Raw genomic sequence first — 15,138 nt, 5'->3', positions numbered from 1 at the left:
TTTTTCTTAATGTGACAAATATGTCACATCAAAATTCCACCTATTGTTTTAAGGCAAACAGCCCGATGTGACGTATATGTCACCACAATATCTTTGTAACTTGTTTTATATCAGTTTGTTCAAGAAATGTATTAAAATCAGGGTAAGTGTAATCTAGGATGTGTTATTAAAACATTAGAATAGTTGAATGGGTTGAAACATACCTTTAGTAACAAAAAAAAGCATCTTTAAAAATTGCTGACACTGCAACATGTGCTCACCATACAGTTCACCATTTTGGAAATGTTGCCATGACAACAAAAAATGCACACATTTTCACGTGACTGAACCTGGATGTTACTTATGTGTCACTTTGGGATTTCCTGAGTTGAAAATAAGGGATAATGCTTTAAAAAGACCTTTCCAGATAATTACAATTGTTTGTGACACCCGTGTCACAGTGGGTCCTTATGGGTTAAACATTTATGATTTTTTTTTTGTGAATCATTATTTTACCATTAACTAACCACTTATAAATTACTTACAACTTGACGTTATTATGAAGTGTTACCTATTTGTCTTATTGTACACTTATGTTCCTGTTAAGACTGAGTTTTAATTATCACTGAAATCATGCTTCACAACAAAAATAAGTTTTAGAGTTTATCTATATTTTCCTTCCCCAGAAATGGCCCAGCCTCTATATTCCAATCTTCTTCTCATTGGTGAGTGTGTTCGTGGTTTTATGGTTTTTAGTTTCATTAGGTTTGTTCCTGTTATGAAAAGCATTAGAGCAAAGCCTGTCTTTCACAGCTCTCTGCTCCATATCTGAATGTGTTCGGCGTCAGTATCACTTTATAAATGAGAACAAGACCTGGACTGAAGCTCAGAGATACTGCAGAGAGAAATACACAGATCTGGCCACCGTTGACAACATGAACGACATGAACGAGCTGAACAAGAGTTTGAATTATGGAGGTTTTCCTCATGTCTGGATTGGGCTGCAGAAGACGGGTCGTGATGAATGGCAGTGGTCTGCAGGTGAACCTGCGCTCTATCTGAACTGGGCTACTGGACAACCTGAAGGCAGAGATTATTGTGCTATGATGACAAATGGACAGTGGCATGATTTGCCATGTAATAATAGCCGCCATTTCATCTGCAACAACAGTGAGTAAATTTATAGATGCATATCAAATTGTAATGCAATACTAAATACTAAATTCCAAACTTTATTTTGTTAGGAGCCACCTAATCATTCAGTCCTATCACTTATCATTTCGACATTACAAGCCTATATAAGCAGCAGTCATTGCGCCCTCCCAGCAGATTGTTTCTCTCTCGCTCTGTCCTGTGAAAACTGTCCCAAACCAACAAACTCCAGAACTTCACCCCCAACAAAGAATGCTCTGCAGTTTTGTCCTCCCATGAAAATGAAGCACTTCTAAAACAACAGCAAATTTTAAAGCCATTGTCAACAGTGAACAGAATGAGAACAGACTCATTCAAGATTTACTTTGCCTTGTCCAAAACCAACCCAGAAAAAAGTCTCAGAAAAATATGTACCACTGTAAAAAGTTTTCACCAGTTTCAACTTAAAAACTTAAGTTTAGCAGCTGCCTTAAGATTGTAAGTTAAATCAACTTAAATCATTTAAACTCACAGGTTATATCAACTCATTTTTATTGTAGTAAGTTAAAATGACTTGTAGTTTTAAGCTGATTTAACTTAAAAACTTCAGGCAGCTGCTGAACTTAGGTTTTTAAGTTGAATCTGGTGAAAACTTTTCACAGTGATGGGTATTTTGTAACATCACTGTTGTTACGTACCTTACTGCACGTTTTGCGGCAGTTTCAAAAAGAAATCTCCACTGAGTGGCGCTAAAACACGTTTTTATTACGTTGATAATAGTACGTATTGCTGTGTTTTTATTATTGCGGCGGTTCAGAATTTGAATATTTGGGGACTCTTGCTAAAAGTTAATGCTCTATGGCACTGTTTCTCAACCCAGGTCCTGGGCACCCCCCAATACTGCACATTTTGTGTCTCCCTAATCAAGCACAGCTAATTGCACTCATCAACTCATTAGAAAACATCTCCAGGACCTGAAATGTGTGTGTCAGGTAAGGAAGACATAAAAAAAAAATGTGCAGTGTGCAGGCGCCCAGGACCAGGTGTTTCAGATTCCCTACACCAAACCCAATCCTAAACCTACCAGATAGTGTTAACAAATTCAAAACCAATATAAAAACACATTTGTTGATGCCATTTAAATCTTCCTTGTGTTTGTAGTCTTTTGTTGAACCTAGTTACACAGGAGTCGAACCAGAGCTCTTCACCTCTCAAGTACATCTCTGTACTGCGTGAGCTACCAAACAAGCCTACTGTCTATAAAAACCCATACATACAGTATGAAGCTGGATATGTCATGCTAACATTCAAAAGCATCAGTTTTCAAATCTCCAAGCATATTAAAATTGTTTTTAAATCATAATATTATTCAAGTAATTGTATGAAATCCACGTCTGTGTGTTTTTTTTTTTTTTTTTTTTTAAAGGGTTTGAACACTGGATTTTGAGCGCTGGATTTTGCCTATATGTCAGCATATAGCAGACCCTTCTAAAGCAAACCGAGCCCTCAGATTCATTTATAAGGAAAATGATATTAATAATATTATAAATGTGATCTTTAAACACTCTGTTTTTGTCATAGTTATGTCAGTTTATGTCTTTGGTTTCTCCCATTGTCTCCCCCTGTGGATCTGTGTCATTTTGGTTTAGCCCCATCATCTGTGTCATCACCGTCACCTGTGTTTAGTAATTAGTCTGTCTTTATAAGTCTGTTTGGTTCCATAGTTCAATGTCGGTCTTTAATCGTTCAATGTGTTCGTGTGTGGATGTTCCTGCCTGTTCCTGCCTGTTATTCTAAGTCTATATTAAAAGATAGTGTTTATCGTAATCTTGTCTTTCGTCTCGTCTCGTCCTGCACACACCCCTGACAGAAAGACCGACCTAAAAAGTTTACCCGGCACTTTCCCCTGCGTTTATTTTCCGTCTTTTTTCCCTCAGTGTTTTGTTTTTTATTGTTTGATCATGGACCCTACTGTTTGTCTCATCCTCCTGAGGCAGGAGGAACGCTCTCTTGAGGACCACACACGTGAGTTTCTCCTCCTGGCAAACCAGTCTCATTCCCCGGATAGCAGCCTTATCGTCTACTATCACGTTGGACTGAATTCCACCACCAAGGCGCTGCTATCCGGGGAGGGTCCTCAAGAGAGCCTGCCGGACTACATCGAGTGGGTGTTGGCGTCCTGCCACTCTTCCTGGACTGTCGGCGTCATCGAGGAGGACGTCAACCCCACTCACGACCCAGAACCCAGCCAAACATCACCCCGACATGCGGAGTTACAGCCTGAGCCCACCGCAGATGGAGTGCCAGAGCCGAGAGCGACAGAGCCTGACCCATCTGACCAGGTGCGAGAGCCGGCATCAACATCCGCGACGGTGGAGTATGACGTGGAGCAAGAGAGGGCTACAGAGAGCCCTGCCCACTGCACCACCGCTGAGGGTGAGCTTGGATCCAACTCTGGGGATTTAATAGACTTCTTCTCGGATCTTGCCCAAGACAACTCATATGACTTAATTGACTTTTTCTCTGAGCCACTGACCTGCATAGACTTCCCTCCCACCCGCCCTCGTCTGTCTGAATCTGCCTGGTCCCCGCTGGTTCCGCCCAGCCGTCCTGAGTTCCCGCTGGTTCCGCCCAGCCGTCCTGAGTTCCCGCTGGTTCCGCCCAGCCGCCCAAAGTCTCCCAGGTCAGCAGTCAGTCCCCCAGCTCACCCTCAGCCCACCACCTGTGCAGTGGGCTCGCCGCGGGACTGCCAGCTCCCATCGGCGTCTCGGCTGGAGGATTCCTCAGCTCCGCCTCCAGCCTCCGAGTCCTGGACTCCGCCTCGGCCCTTCGACCCCGCGGTTCCACCACGGCTCTCGACGCCCTCCTCTTCACCGTCGCCCATCGATCCACCAGCTCCACCGGGCTCCATCGTCTTTCCGGCTCCGCCCTGGTCAGTCGTCACCCCATCGGCTCCTCAGGACTCTGCTCCTCCGGCTGTGCCTCGTCGCGCCGTCCCACCGGCTCCTTGGGACTCCTTCTTCCTGCGGGCACAGCCTCCATCCTCTGTCGCTCCGGCTCCGCCGCGGATCTCCGGGACTCCGCCTCCGCCTCGGGCGCCAGAGCCTGCTCCACCTTGGCCCTCCGGATCCTCGGCGTCACCCCGGATCATCGGCTCTCCATCTTCGCCTCGGGCTCCTTATCCATCTGCTCCGCCTCTGTCGGTCGGCCCCATGGAGTCGGCACGCCTTTGTCCACCATGGTTCCTCCCTCCGTCGGCTCCACAGTGGGCCGTCATCATGGCTGCGGTCTGGGTCGGTTCCTCCTGCCTTATGCCCCACCCATGTCCTCCCTGGCTCCTCCCTCCGTCGTCGCCCCTCTGGACTGTCTTGTCTTACCCTTGGACTCTTGTTTTGGTCCCCCTCCCGGGGTTGCGTCCTCCACCTAAGCCTCCCCCATGGACTCTGTTTTTCAGTTTTGCTGCCCCTCTAGTCTGTTTTCTGTTTCTGTTTTGTACGGCGCGAGGACGCGCCTTTGCGGAGGGGGGCGTAATGTCATAGTTATGTCAGTTTATGTCTTTGGTTTCTCCCATTGTCTCCCCCTGTGGATCTGTGTCATTTTGGTTTAGCCCCATCATCTGTGTCATCACCGTCACCTGTGTTTAGTAATTAGTCTGTCTTTATAAGTCTGTTTGGTTCCATAGTTCAATGTCGGTCTTTAATCGTTCAATGTGTTCGTGTGTGGATGTTCCTGCCTGTTCCTGCCTGTTATTCTAAGTCTATATTAAAAGATAGTGTTTATCGTAATCTTGTCTTTCGTCTCGTCTCGTCCTGCACACACCCCTGACAGTTTTCCAGGTGGAAAAAAAATCATAATATTTTGGTGCAGTTTGTCACAATGGGAACCTCAAATTAACATCTACAGACGAGAAAACAAAACAAAACAAAACTTTTATATGGATATATAAAGATCTGATGATATTCATAAAAAAAATATACAGTAGTGACTAGAGGTGATGCAGACTGATATTTTAGCCTTAGAAGTCAGAAGTCTGATCTATAATGGTACATTACAACATAAAAAAAAAAGAGAAAATCAAGCATTGTTACTACTGTTCATGTAAATGTTTCTATGGACTAGTAACTAAAATATTTAGCTGCAATGTAAAATATTCCATTGACATTTCTGTCGTGCTGCTTCGTGTCTGAATCAAGTATTAGAGAAAAATGTGAAAGAAAACATATTTCGTTCACCAAACATTTGTTCACCGTTTCTGCCTGGTGGAATGATCCTATGGCGTTTTGCCTCCTTAGGATGAATCGCTTGCTGTTTTCCCCAATTGCTAAATGAATAAATGTAAATGTAATATACAAATAGAAATGCTTTAAAATAATTACAGTGTTTATAATTGTTTCATAATTTTCAAATATTTAAAGGAATACTGTATATGTTTAAATATTTAGGCAAGGCAAGGCAAGTTTATTTATATAGCACATTTCATACACAATGGTAATTCAAAGTGCTGTACATAAAAGGAATTAAAATCATAATAGCATAAAAATCATACAAATTTATAATAATCACAAAATTTAAGAACATTTAAGATGATTTAAAAAAAATTATTTAAAATTAATTAATACAGTAAAATGATTATACATAAAATAATGAAATCTGTTCGGACGTAGCACAGTGCTCATTCAATAAATCCACAACTGAACAGATGAGTTTTGAGTCTGCATTTAAATGTGGCAAATGTATTAGCACATCTGATCTCTTCTGGAAGCTGATTCCAACTGCGGGCGGCATAATAGCTAAAAGCAGATTCACCTTGTTTTGTGTGAACCCTTGATATTACTAACTGACTCAATCCTAGTGATCTGAGTTGTCTGTTAGGTTTATATTCAGTGAGCATATCTGCAATGTATGTAGGTCCTAGGCCATTGAGTGCTTTATAAACAAGTAAAAGTACTTTAAAATCTATCCTAAACATAACTGGAAGCCAGTGTAGGGACCTGAGGACTGGTGTGATATGCTCTGATTTTTTGGTTCTAGTCAGAATCCTGGCAGCAGCGTTCTGTATGAGCTGCAGCTGTCTAATGGTCTTCTTGGGAAGGCCAGTGAGGAGACCATTACGATAGTCCACCCTGCTGGTGATAAAGGCATGAACAAGTTTCTCCAAGTCTTGACGGGAAACAAAACATCTAATTCTTGCAATGTTTTTGAGATGATAGTATGCTGATTTAGTTACTGCTTTGACATGGCTACTGAAACTGAGGTCTGACTCCAGAATCACACCCAGATTCTTGACTTGATTTTTTGTTTTTTGACCCCTAGCGTCAAGGTACGTATTTACCTTATGAACTTCATCTTTGTTTCCAAATGCAATGACTTCTTTTTTCTCCTTGTTTAATTGTAAAAAGTTTTGGCACATCCAACTGTTAATTTCATCAATGCATTGGCAGAGAGAGTCAATGGGGCTGTAGTCATTTGGCAATAAGGCTAGGTAAATCTGGGTATCATCTGCATAGCTGTGATCTGCAATTTGGTTCTTTCTCATTATTTGACTTAGTGGGAGCATATACAGGCTGAACAGCAGCGGGGCTAGAATTGAGCCTTGTGGGACTCCGCATGTCATGGACGTCCACTTAGACTTATGTTCTCCTATACTCACATAATAGTCTCTCCCTTCTAAGTATGACCTGAACCATTTGAGAACCATCCCAGAAAGCCCGACCCAGTTTTCCAGTCTATCTAAAAGAATGTTATGATCGACGGTGTCAAACGCAGCACTGAGATCTAGTAGTACCAGCACTGATATTTTGCCAGAGTCTGAATTTAGACGAATATCATTTATTATCTTTATGAGCGCTGTCTCTGTGCTATGATGTGGTCTGAAACCAGATTGGAAATGGTCCAGGTATCCATTTGAGTTTATGTAGTGATTCAGCTGATTGAAAAACAACATTTTCAATAATCTTGCCTATGAAAGGAAGATTTGATATTGGTCTATAGTTGCTCAATATGGTGTTATCAAGATTTTTCTTTTTCAGAAGGGGCTTAACAACTGCAGTTTTCAGGGAGTTTGGAAAAGTCCCAGAAAGAAGTGAGGTGTTCACCAGTTCTAAAAGATCTGCTTCAAAACGGTTAAGCACACTTTTGAAAAAAGATGTGGGAAGTGTGTCGAGGTGGCAGGTTGACGATTTGAGGTGCTGTACTGTTTCTTCCAAAATGTTGCCATTGATTGCTTCAAAAGTAGACATAATGACTTCTTTTTGAAATTGCGGTCGAATCTGTCTGACCTCTGCATAACTTGAGGGTGTGCTAATTGTCTTTCTGATATTATTGATCTTCTCAGCAAAGAAGGAAGCAAATTCATTGCACTTGCTGTCGGAGAGCATTTCGCTAGGGATCTGACTAGGGGGGTTCGTTAGTCTCTCAACGGTAGCAAAAAGAGTGCGAGTGTTGTTTAATTCCTGTTTATAAGGTTTGAGAAGAACATTTGTCTAGCTTTACCTAGTTCAGCATTGAAAGCATGAAGGCTGTCTTTATAGATGATATAGTGAATTTCGAGTTTCGTCTTCCGCCACATCCGCTCAGCTTTTCTGCATTGTCTTTTCATACTCTGTACTGCTGTTGATTTTCTCCACGGCGATTTCTGTTCGCCAGGAATTCTGATTTTTACAGGTGCGATGTCATCAATGACATTCTTAACTTTTGAGTCAAAGGACTCCAGGAGAAGATCAACAGAGTCTGCAGAAATGCTTGGCATTGAAGATATAGCCTTCATAAATAGCACACTAGTGTTATCGTTAATGCATCTCTTTCTGACAGAGACTGATCTAGATTCATTAGGAGCAGAGATCAATATATCAAAGAAAATACAGAAGTGATCAGATAGTGCTACATCCTTGATAACAGTGGATGAAATGTTTAGACCCTTACTGATGAGTAAATCAAGAGTGTGTCCACGATTGTGTGTAGGCCCATGCACATGCTGAATCAGGTCAAAAGTGTTCAAAACCGTTATAATTTCTTTTGTGGTTTTGATTTCTGCATTTTCTATGTGAACATTAAAATCCCCTGCAATAGCAAAACAGTCAAACTCTGAACAAATCATTGAAAGCAGTTCTGTGAACTCATCAACAAAGACTGGACAGTATTTTGGGGGCCTGTAAATAATGATAAATAGCGGGGACCCGACACATATCACAGAGCTGTTATCAGTTGTTTTTGGTTCACTCACAGCAGACGGAGGAGGGTTTGGGCCCTGACGTTGTGGCAGCGGCCGGAGAGCTCTCACTGGAGGAGGAGGAGGGCGAGCTGGACCCACAGGTTTTGGTGGTTGTGGGGCCCGCCGTTTTTTAGTTGATAACTGGGGGCTTGCAGCAAAAGAGTGGGAGAGTCTGGTTCCAGCATATACCAGTTCCTCCATTTTCTGTGAGAAGCTTAGAAGTGGAGATGCTGGAGAGAGGGATAATGTGTCTGGTGAATGGAGCTCTGGCTCTGGTGTTTCCAGTGGCTGAAAAATGTTGTTGTCCTGGCTTCCCTGGCTGTTTACCAGAAAGTCATCCTTCGGTGCTGAGTCTTGGAGCTGTTGCAGTACGTCACAGTCTGTCTGTGATGAGCTCTGTGGGCAGGACTCAGCCAGGAAAGTGTCCATAAGCAGTGCTTGTTGTGGCTGTGTGGCGTTGTCAGTGTCCTTGTGGGTTGTGTTGACCATATGATGACTCTGAAGCTGATAAGATGTCCTGTCGTCACGCATACACTGTCCAAGTGTGTGTGTGCCATTCATGTTGGGTAGACTGGCACATTCCACTGATGGATGCCAGAGTAAAAAATAGATGTTGTCCTTTAGCACTCTCGCACCAAGTTTGTTTGGGTGAAGGCCGTCCAGTTTGAACAGTTGTCTATGGCCCCAGAAAAGGTTGAAGTTGTCAATGAAGTTGACTCCTTTTAGACTGCAGGTTCTTTGTAGCCAGGTATTCAGTCCAAGCAACTGTGAAAACATGTTAGTTCCCCTTGCTGGGAGCGGTCCACTGATGAACGACTGAACTTCAAGTCTTCGAAGTGTTTCAATGAGTTCACCAAAATCCTTCTTTAGGAGTTCTGACTGCTCTTTCCGAATATCGTTCTTTCCCACATGGATGATGATTTGATTTGCAGTCTTGTGCTTCATTAGAATGTTCCGAAGTTCCTTGTTCACATCAGAGACGGTTGCTTGAGGACAGCAGCATGTTGTTGTAGTTCTGCTACTGATATTTCTGATAATGGAGTCCCCCACTATCAGAGTCCTGGGCTCGGCTGCGCTCTGAGCTGAGTGCCGCTGTCTGCTCGAACTTGCACGCCTGTTTGTAGCGATGTTAGCGGCAGGCTGATACGATCCATGTTCAGTCACATTTGGGGATTCCTCACCCACACTCATTAATGCTTCAAATCTGTTTTCAAGCAGTATAGGGGGTGGTAAAACACCAGTTTTTGCAAGCCTTGTCATAGCTGTATCTGGAGTGGAGGATGATATCGCAGCAATACGAGATACTCTTGACAGTCTAATGTCTCGAGTGCCTTTGGGTCTCGCTCCCTGTTTGTGCCATCGATTTGTGTGTCGATCAGTTTTGGCTTGTTCCTCTACACTTATAAACTGTCGATATTGACTAGATTCACAGGACTCACCGGCTGTATGTCCGTGATGATGATCTTCTGTGTGTTCCGCCTGTTTTGGAAGTCCAGCAAGTAACTTTGTTTCGAAAATCACGATCCTTTGTAAAAGTCTGTGGCAGCAAGTAGATTCCAGAAGAGGCATTTTCTTTCTTGTCTGTTGAAAGTAGGCAGCTGTGTTTTCCCGTCTCCGGAATGTAAGCTGCTGGCAGTGGGAGGCAAAAAGTCTCCTTTTTCGTAATGTTTATATCAAAAATGTGTTGTCAGAGCACTGTGCTGATATGCTGAAGTTAAAATCTTAGAAAAATATGAGAAAAGTTCATAAACAGGGAGCAAAGCGCGGAGCAGTAAGCAAAAGCGTCCGAACAGTAGCAAAGCCGGAAGCTGTAGAAGCATTTTATGTCTTTGAATGATGTGTTTTTGATGTTTCCACCACTGATCCTGTTCACATCCAAACCATAAATCAGCATAAGAATAATGAACAAACACATGAACCTGTTTCCATTTGTTTTTCTTAAAGCAAACACAGGACTCATCTTAGTCAATCAGATGATGAATTGGACAGATGCTCAGAGTTACTGCAGACTAAATCAAACTGATCTGGTCAGTGTGAGGAACCAGAATGAGAATCAACAGGTTCAGCAGTTCATTAGTTATAGACAGTTATCTGGATCACATGTCTGGATCGGCCTGTTCAGAGTCAGAGACTCATGGCAGTGGTCAGATCAGAGTGATTCCTCATTCAGATACTGGAACACTCGTGAACCTAATAATGTTGGAGGTCATGAAAACTGTACAGCTGTCAATCAGAAAGTTCGGGGACAATGGATTGACGTCCGTTGCAACAGGTCATATCCTTTTGTGTGTCATGAAGGTGAGTAGATCCTCACAAAACACACACAATCCCACCTCCAGATCTCTTAAAGTTCACTCTACATGTCTGACATGACAAATTCATCCACAGTGTTTGTTCTGCATGTTGTTTTTGATCAGTCTCTCTCTAGTTTCTTGTGGTTTGTTTTGTTTCCAGATAAACTGATTGTGATCACAGAGAATCTGACGTGGTCTGAAGCTCTGAGATACTGCAGACAGAATCACGTGGATCTGGTCTCGGTTCATTCAGAAGAGATTCAGCATCGTGTGATGAACGTGGTTAAACGGGCGTCTACTGCGGCGGTGTGGTTGGGTTTACGTCACTCCTGCACTGTGGGCATCTGGTTCTGGGTGAGTGGAGAGACCGTGTGCTATCAGAACTGGGCTCCAGGGAACGGCACATCAGAGGAGGACTGTGAACATGCAGTGAGATCTGGAGCAGTTCAGTCTGGAGGAGATCAGCGCTGGATCAGCCGTCCTGAACACCACAAACTCAACTTCATCTGCAGCAGATATTAAGAGTGAAAAGACACCCAGACCTTGCATGTAAGAAAACAAATGCTTGTGTGTTCACTTCCATTAGCTTTTTTCCATTAACCATTTTCATTCAACAATTTTTTTTTTTTTTTTTTTTTTTTTTTTTACGTATAATAATTTCAGTCCCAGTAAATTAATCTGTTATTGAGCTATACATTGTTTTCTTGCAGGTGGATGAATTTCTGTTGATATATCAGTGTGATTCCTGTGAGTTTTTTTTTTTTTCTATTTTAAGAGCCCTATAGACCTTTTTCCTGAGTAAACGATGAGTGCCACCATTACGAATTCTAATGTCAGATTGAATGCTTTTCTGTTCCGGTTTCCATAGGAACCCATTCAAATAGCGTCCATCTGTTTTTAATGTAGCTAACGTCCGCTGCTTCGTGTCATCTACACACTCATTAAAGTGAGGCACTGACAAATGACGGTCATTGCGACATTGCCAAGTGATTGCGCTATGGAGCCATATGCTTTTTAAAAACATTTTAATAGGTTTAACATTAGTTTATTAGCTCGGAATATACCCTAATTTGACTAGAAACAATGCAGACCGGAAATGCAAAGCATTCTTTCAGTTAAGAGGCGGACTTACTTCCGTGTTCAGGAAAAAGGTCTATACTTGCTGTTAAAGTGTGTTTTGTGATTACAGACTCTTTTAACATGTCTTGTGTTATTTACTAATTATTATGTGACATTAATCTCTTGAGTTTTGTGTGGGATCAAAGGGCATCAAATGTTCTTATTACATATACATTTATACTGTTTTCTCTCTATTTTATCAGGAGAAAATTCATGTAACTTAACAGTATAATATGTTTATTAAATTCCTTTTTTTGCATTTTGAGGATCTCTGTTTGTTGGTGTAGCTACTTATTTCTCTTATATTGAATTTAATGGGTAACACTTTACAATAAGGGTACATGAATAATCATGTACTAATGCCTAAATTAATACTTAATTCATCACCTACTAATGATTATTCAAGGAATTAACTAATTATGAACTAACAAAGGGCTATCCTTAACTACAACTGGAGTCATACGGATTCATGGATGAATAACGGCAGCCTTAACTACATGTTAGTACATGTTTGATAGTTAATGCATTAATTAACATTTATGGGTAAACTAAATTTTTAGGAAAGAATGAGAAATACTCTGACTTTGAAATTAATTTAAGTAATTTAAAACTATCATAATTTAGGCATTTGACATCTTCAGCTTTGTCTTAAACATTATTGGGTGTCAAAGGATTAGTTGATCCTCTTCATCAAGTGTAGAAAATACTAAATACACTAATGACTGATCTTTTCTGTTTTATGTTCTACTCTTTCCCTTTAAACTCACCTATTGATTTATACACAGAATAATAAAATATAAAAACACAAAACCCACAAAGAACATTTGTAGAACAATTCCTAAAGAAATGCTCAAACTAGAAAGAGTTCACTCTCCATCCAGACAGAACCGTGAAGATCCTGCACCTCCGCTCTCTGACTTCTTGAAAATCCACACGGCATCTTGGCACAGCATAACCGGGCTGATACTCACTGTGTTAGTACATGTGGATTTGATAGGATGTATATCATAAATCATGAGCTGAGTTTAGTGAGTAGTTAACAGTGAATTCATTATGATTGGGCCCTCTCAAGTAAAGTCATGTCAAAATCAACCTTAACAAGCCATTAGTTAATGTTAGTGCATGGGTAGTTAAGAGTGAATTCATTATGATTGGGCCCTCTCAAGTAAAGTCATGTCAAAATCAACCTTAACTAGCCATTAGTTAATGTTAGTGCATGGGTAGTTAAGAGTGAATTCATTATGATTGGGCCCTCTCAAGTAAAGTCATGTCAAAATCAACCTTAACTAGCCATTAGTTAATGTTAGTGCATGGGTAGTTAATAAGTTATTAATGATGAAGTGACACAATGACACATTAACAAATAATCAAATTACATAACATTAAACATGCTGTAAGAGTGTCCCTGTTCTTTTATACCACCAGTACAACAAACAGTGTTTTTTTTAGTTACTTTATTTTTCATTGACATAATTTCACATATATGGACTCAAAAGAAAGCATCCAAACATAATGTTACTTCTAAAGACACACATAATGTTAAATATTTAGCTTCCAGAAACTCAAAAACGTTCAATTACAGTGTATAAATAAATAATACAAAAACGCAGATGCAAACATGACTTTAATCCGGTTTACAAAAGCAGATAAAAAAAAATCGACATTACCGAAACAACAAACCTTACGCGCTGAGCGAGTGCCTAGAGTACGCCACTAATTAGTGTCCCACTTGAAACAAACCTTACATACTGTAGTCCCCTTTATTTGAAATTATTAAATTATTGTTCGTTGAAAGTATTAGTGCCATTAATTAGACAGATATGTTCAACCAAATGTAAAAAATAGACCATTAGCTAATACTTTCAATTATCATTAATTTAACCATTTCAAATAAACGGAACTACAGTATGTAAGGTTGTTTCTGTAGGGACACTCATTAGTGGCGCACTCTAGGCACTCGCTCGGTGTAAGGTTTGTTTCGGTAATGCAATTTTAATTTAATTAATGTCGTCTGCTTTTGTAAAACAAATCAAAGTTATGTTTGCATCTACATCTGCATTTATCTTGTGTGGAAAGTTAGGCACATTAAATAACAGCATGGTTTTGAGCTTCTGAACATAAACTATTTGACCTTCTGTGTGTCTTTGGAGGTAACATTATGTTTGGACTTTCTTTTGAGTCCATTTATGTGAAATTATGTAAATTGTTAGTTGTACTGGTGGTGTAAATGAACAAGGAGGACACTCTTACAGCATGTTTAATGTTTAATATTTATACATCTGCACATTGTCTTGCCCATTGTCTTGCCCATAATTGCACATTCCATTTTTTTAAAATATTTATTATATTCTATTCCTATTTCTAATATTTTATGGTTATTTTTTATTGTATATTTGTACATGATGCAAATTTCTTTTTACAACTAAAGTTAATCCTATTATATTCTAATTTGTTTAATTATCTTATTTCTCATTCTATACTGGAACTTCCTTATAAAATGTATAGGTTATTAGCAGTCGTATAAGCATTTCACTTCATATGATACTGTGTATGTGTATGTGACAAATAAATTTTGAATTTGGTATGTAATTTGATGATTTGTTAATGTGTCACTTCATTACTAACTATTATTTACTACCCATGCACTAACATTAACTAATGGCTTGTTTATGTTGATTTTGACATGACTTTACTTGAGAGGGCCCAATCATAATGAATTCACTCTTAACTACCCATGCACTAACATTAACTAATGGCTTGTTAAGGTTGATTTTGACATGACTTTACTTGAGAGGGCCCAATCATAATGAATTCACTCTTAACTACCCATGCACTAACATTAACTAATGGCTTGTTAAGGTTGATTTTGACATGACTTTACTTGAGAGGGCCCAATCATAATGAATTCACTCTTAACTACCCATGCACTAACATCAACTAATGGCTAGTTAAGGTTGATTTTGACATGAGTTTACTTGAGAGGGCCCAATCATAATGAATTCACTGTTAACTACCCATGCACTAACATTAACTAATGGCTAGTTAAGGTTGATTTTGACATGACTTTACTTGAGAGGGCCCAATCATAATGAATTCACTCTTAACTACCCATGCACTAACATTAACTTATGGCTTGTTAAGGTTGATTTTGACATGACTTTACTTGAGAGGGCCCAATCATAATGAATTAACTCTTAACTACCCATGCACTAACATTAACTAATGGCTTGTTAAGGTTGATTTTGACATGACTTTACTTGAGAGGGCCCAATCATAATGAATTCACTCTTAACTACCCATGCCCTAACATCAACTAATGGCTAGTTAAGGTTGATTTTGACATGAGTTTACTTGAGAGGGCCCAATCATAATGAATTCACTGTTAACTACCCATGCACTAACATT

General features: G+C 40.3%; 1 protein-coding gene across 1 annotated transcript; it reads left to right on the top strand.

Annotated features, from left to right (window-relative positions):
* The first annotated feature begins 667 nt into the window (after window positions 1–667).
* On the top strand, window positions 668–11,136 carry LOC141331003 (C-type mannose receptor 2-like). Its single transcript, XM_073835825.1, has 4 exons — window positions 668–704; window positions 793–1,149; window positions 10,265–10,618; window positions 10,775–11,136. Exons 1-4 carry the CDS (start codon window positions 668–670, stop codon window positions 11,134–11,136), a joined length of 1,110 nt encoding a protein of 369 aa, XP_073691926.1.
* The last annotated feature ends 4,002 nt before the right edge of the window (window positions 11,137–15,138 follow it).

The sequence above is a fragment of the Garra rufa genome, chromosome 3, assembly GCF_049309525.1.
Source record: "Garra rufa chromosome 3, GarRuf1.0, whole genome shotgun sequence".
NCBI lineage: Eukaryota > Metazoa > Chordata > Actinopteri > Cypriniformes > Cyprinidae > Garra > Garra rufa.
The sequence above is the reverse complement of the archived record's forward strand: the minus strand, read 5'-3'. Positions and strand labels throughout refer to the sequence as shown.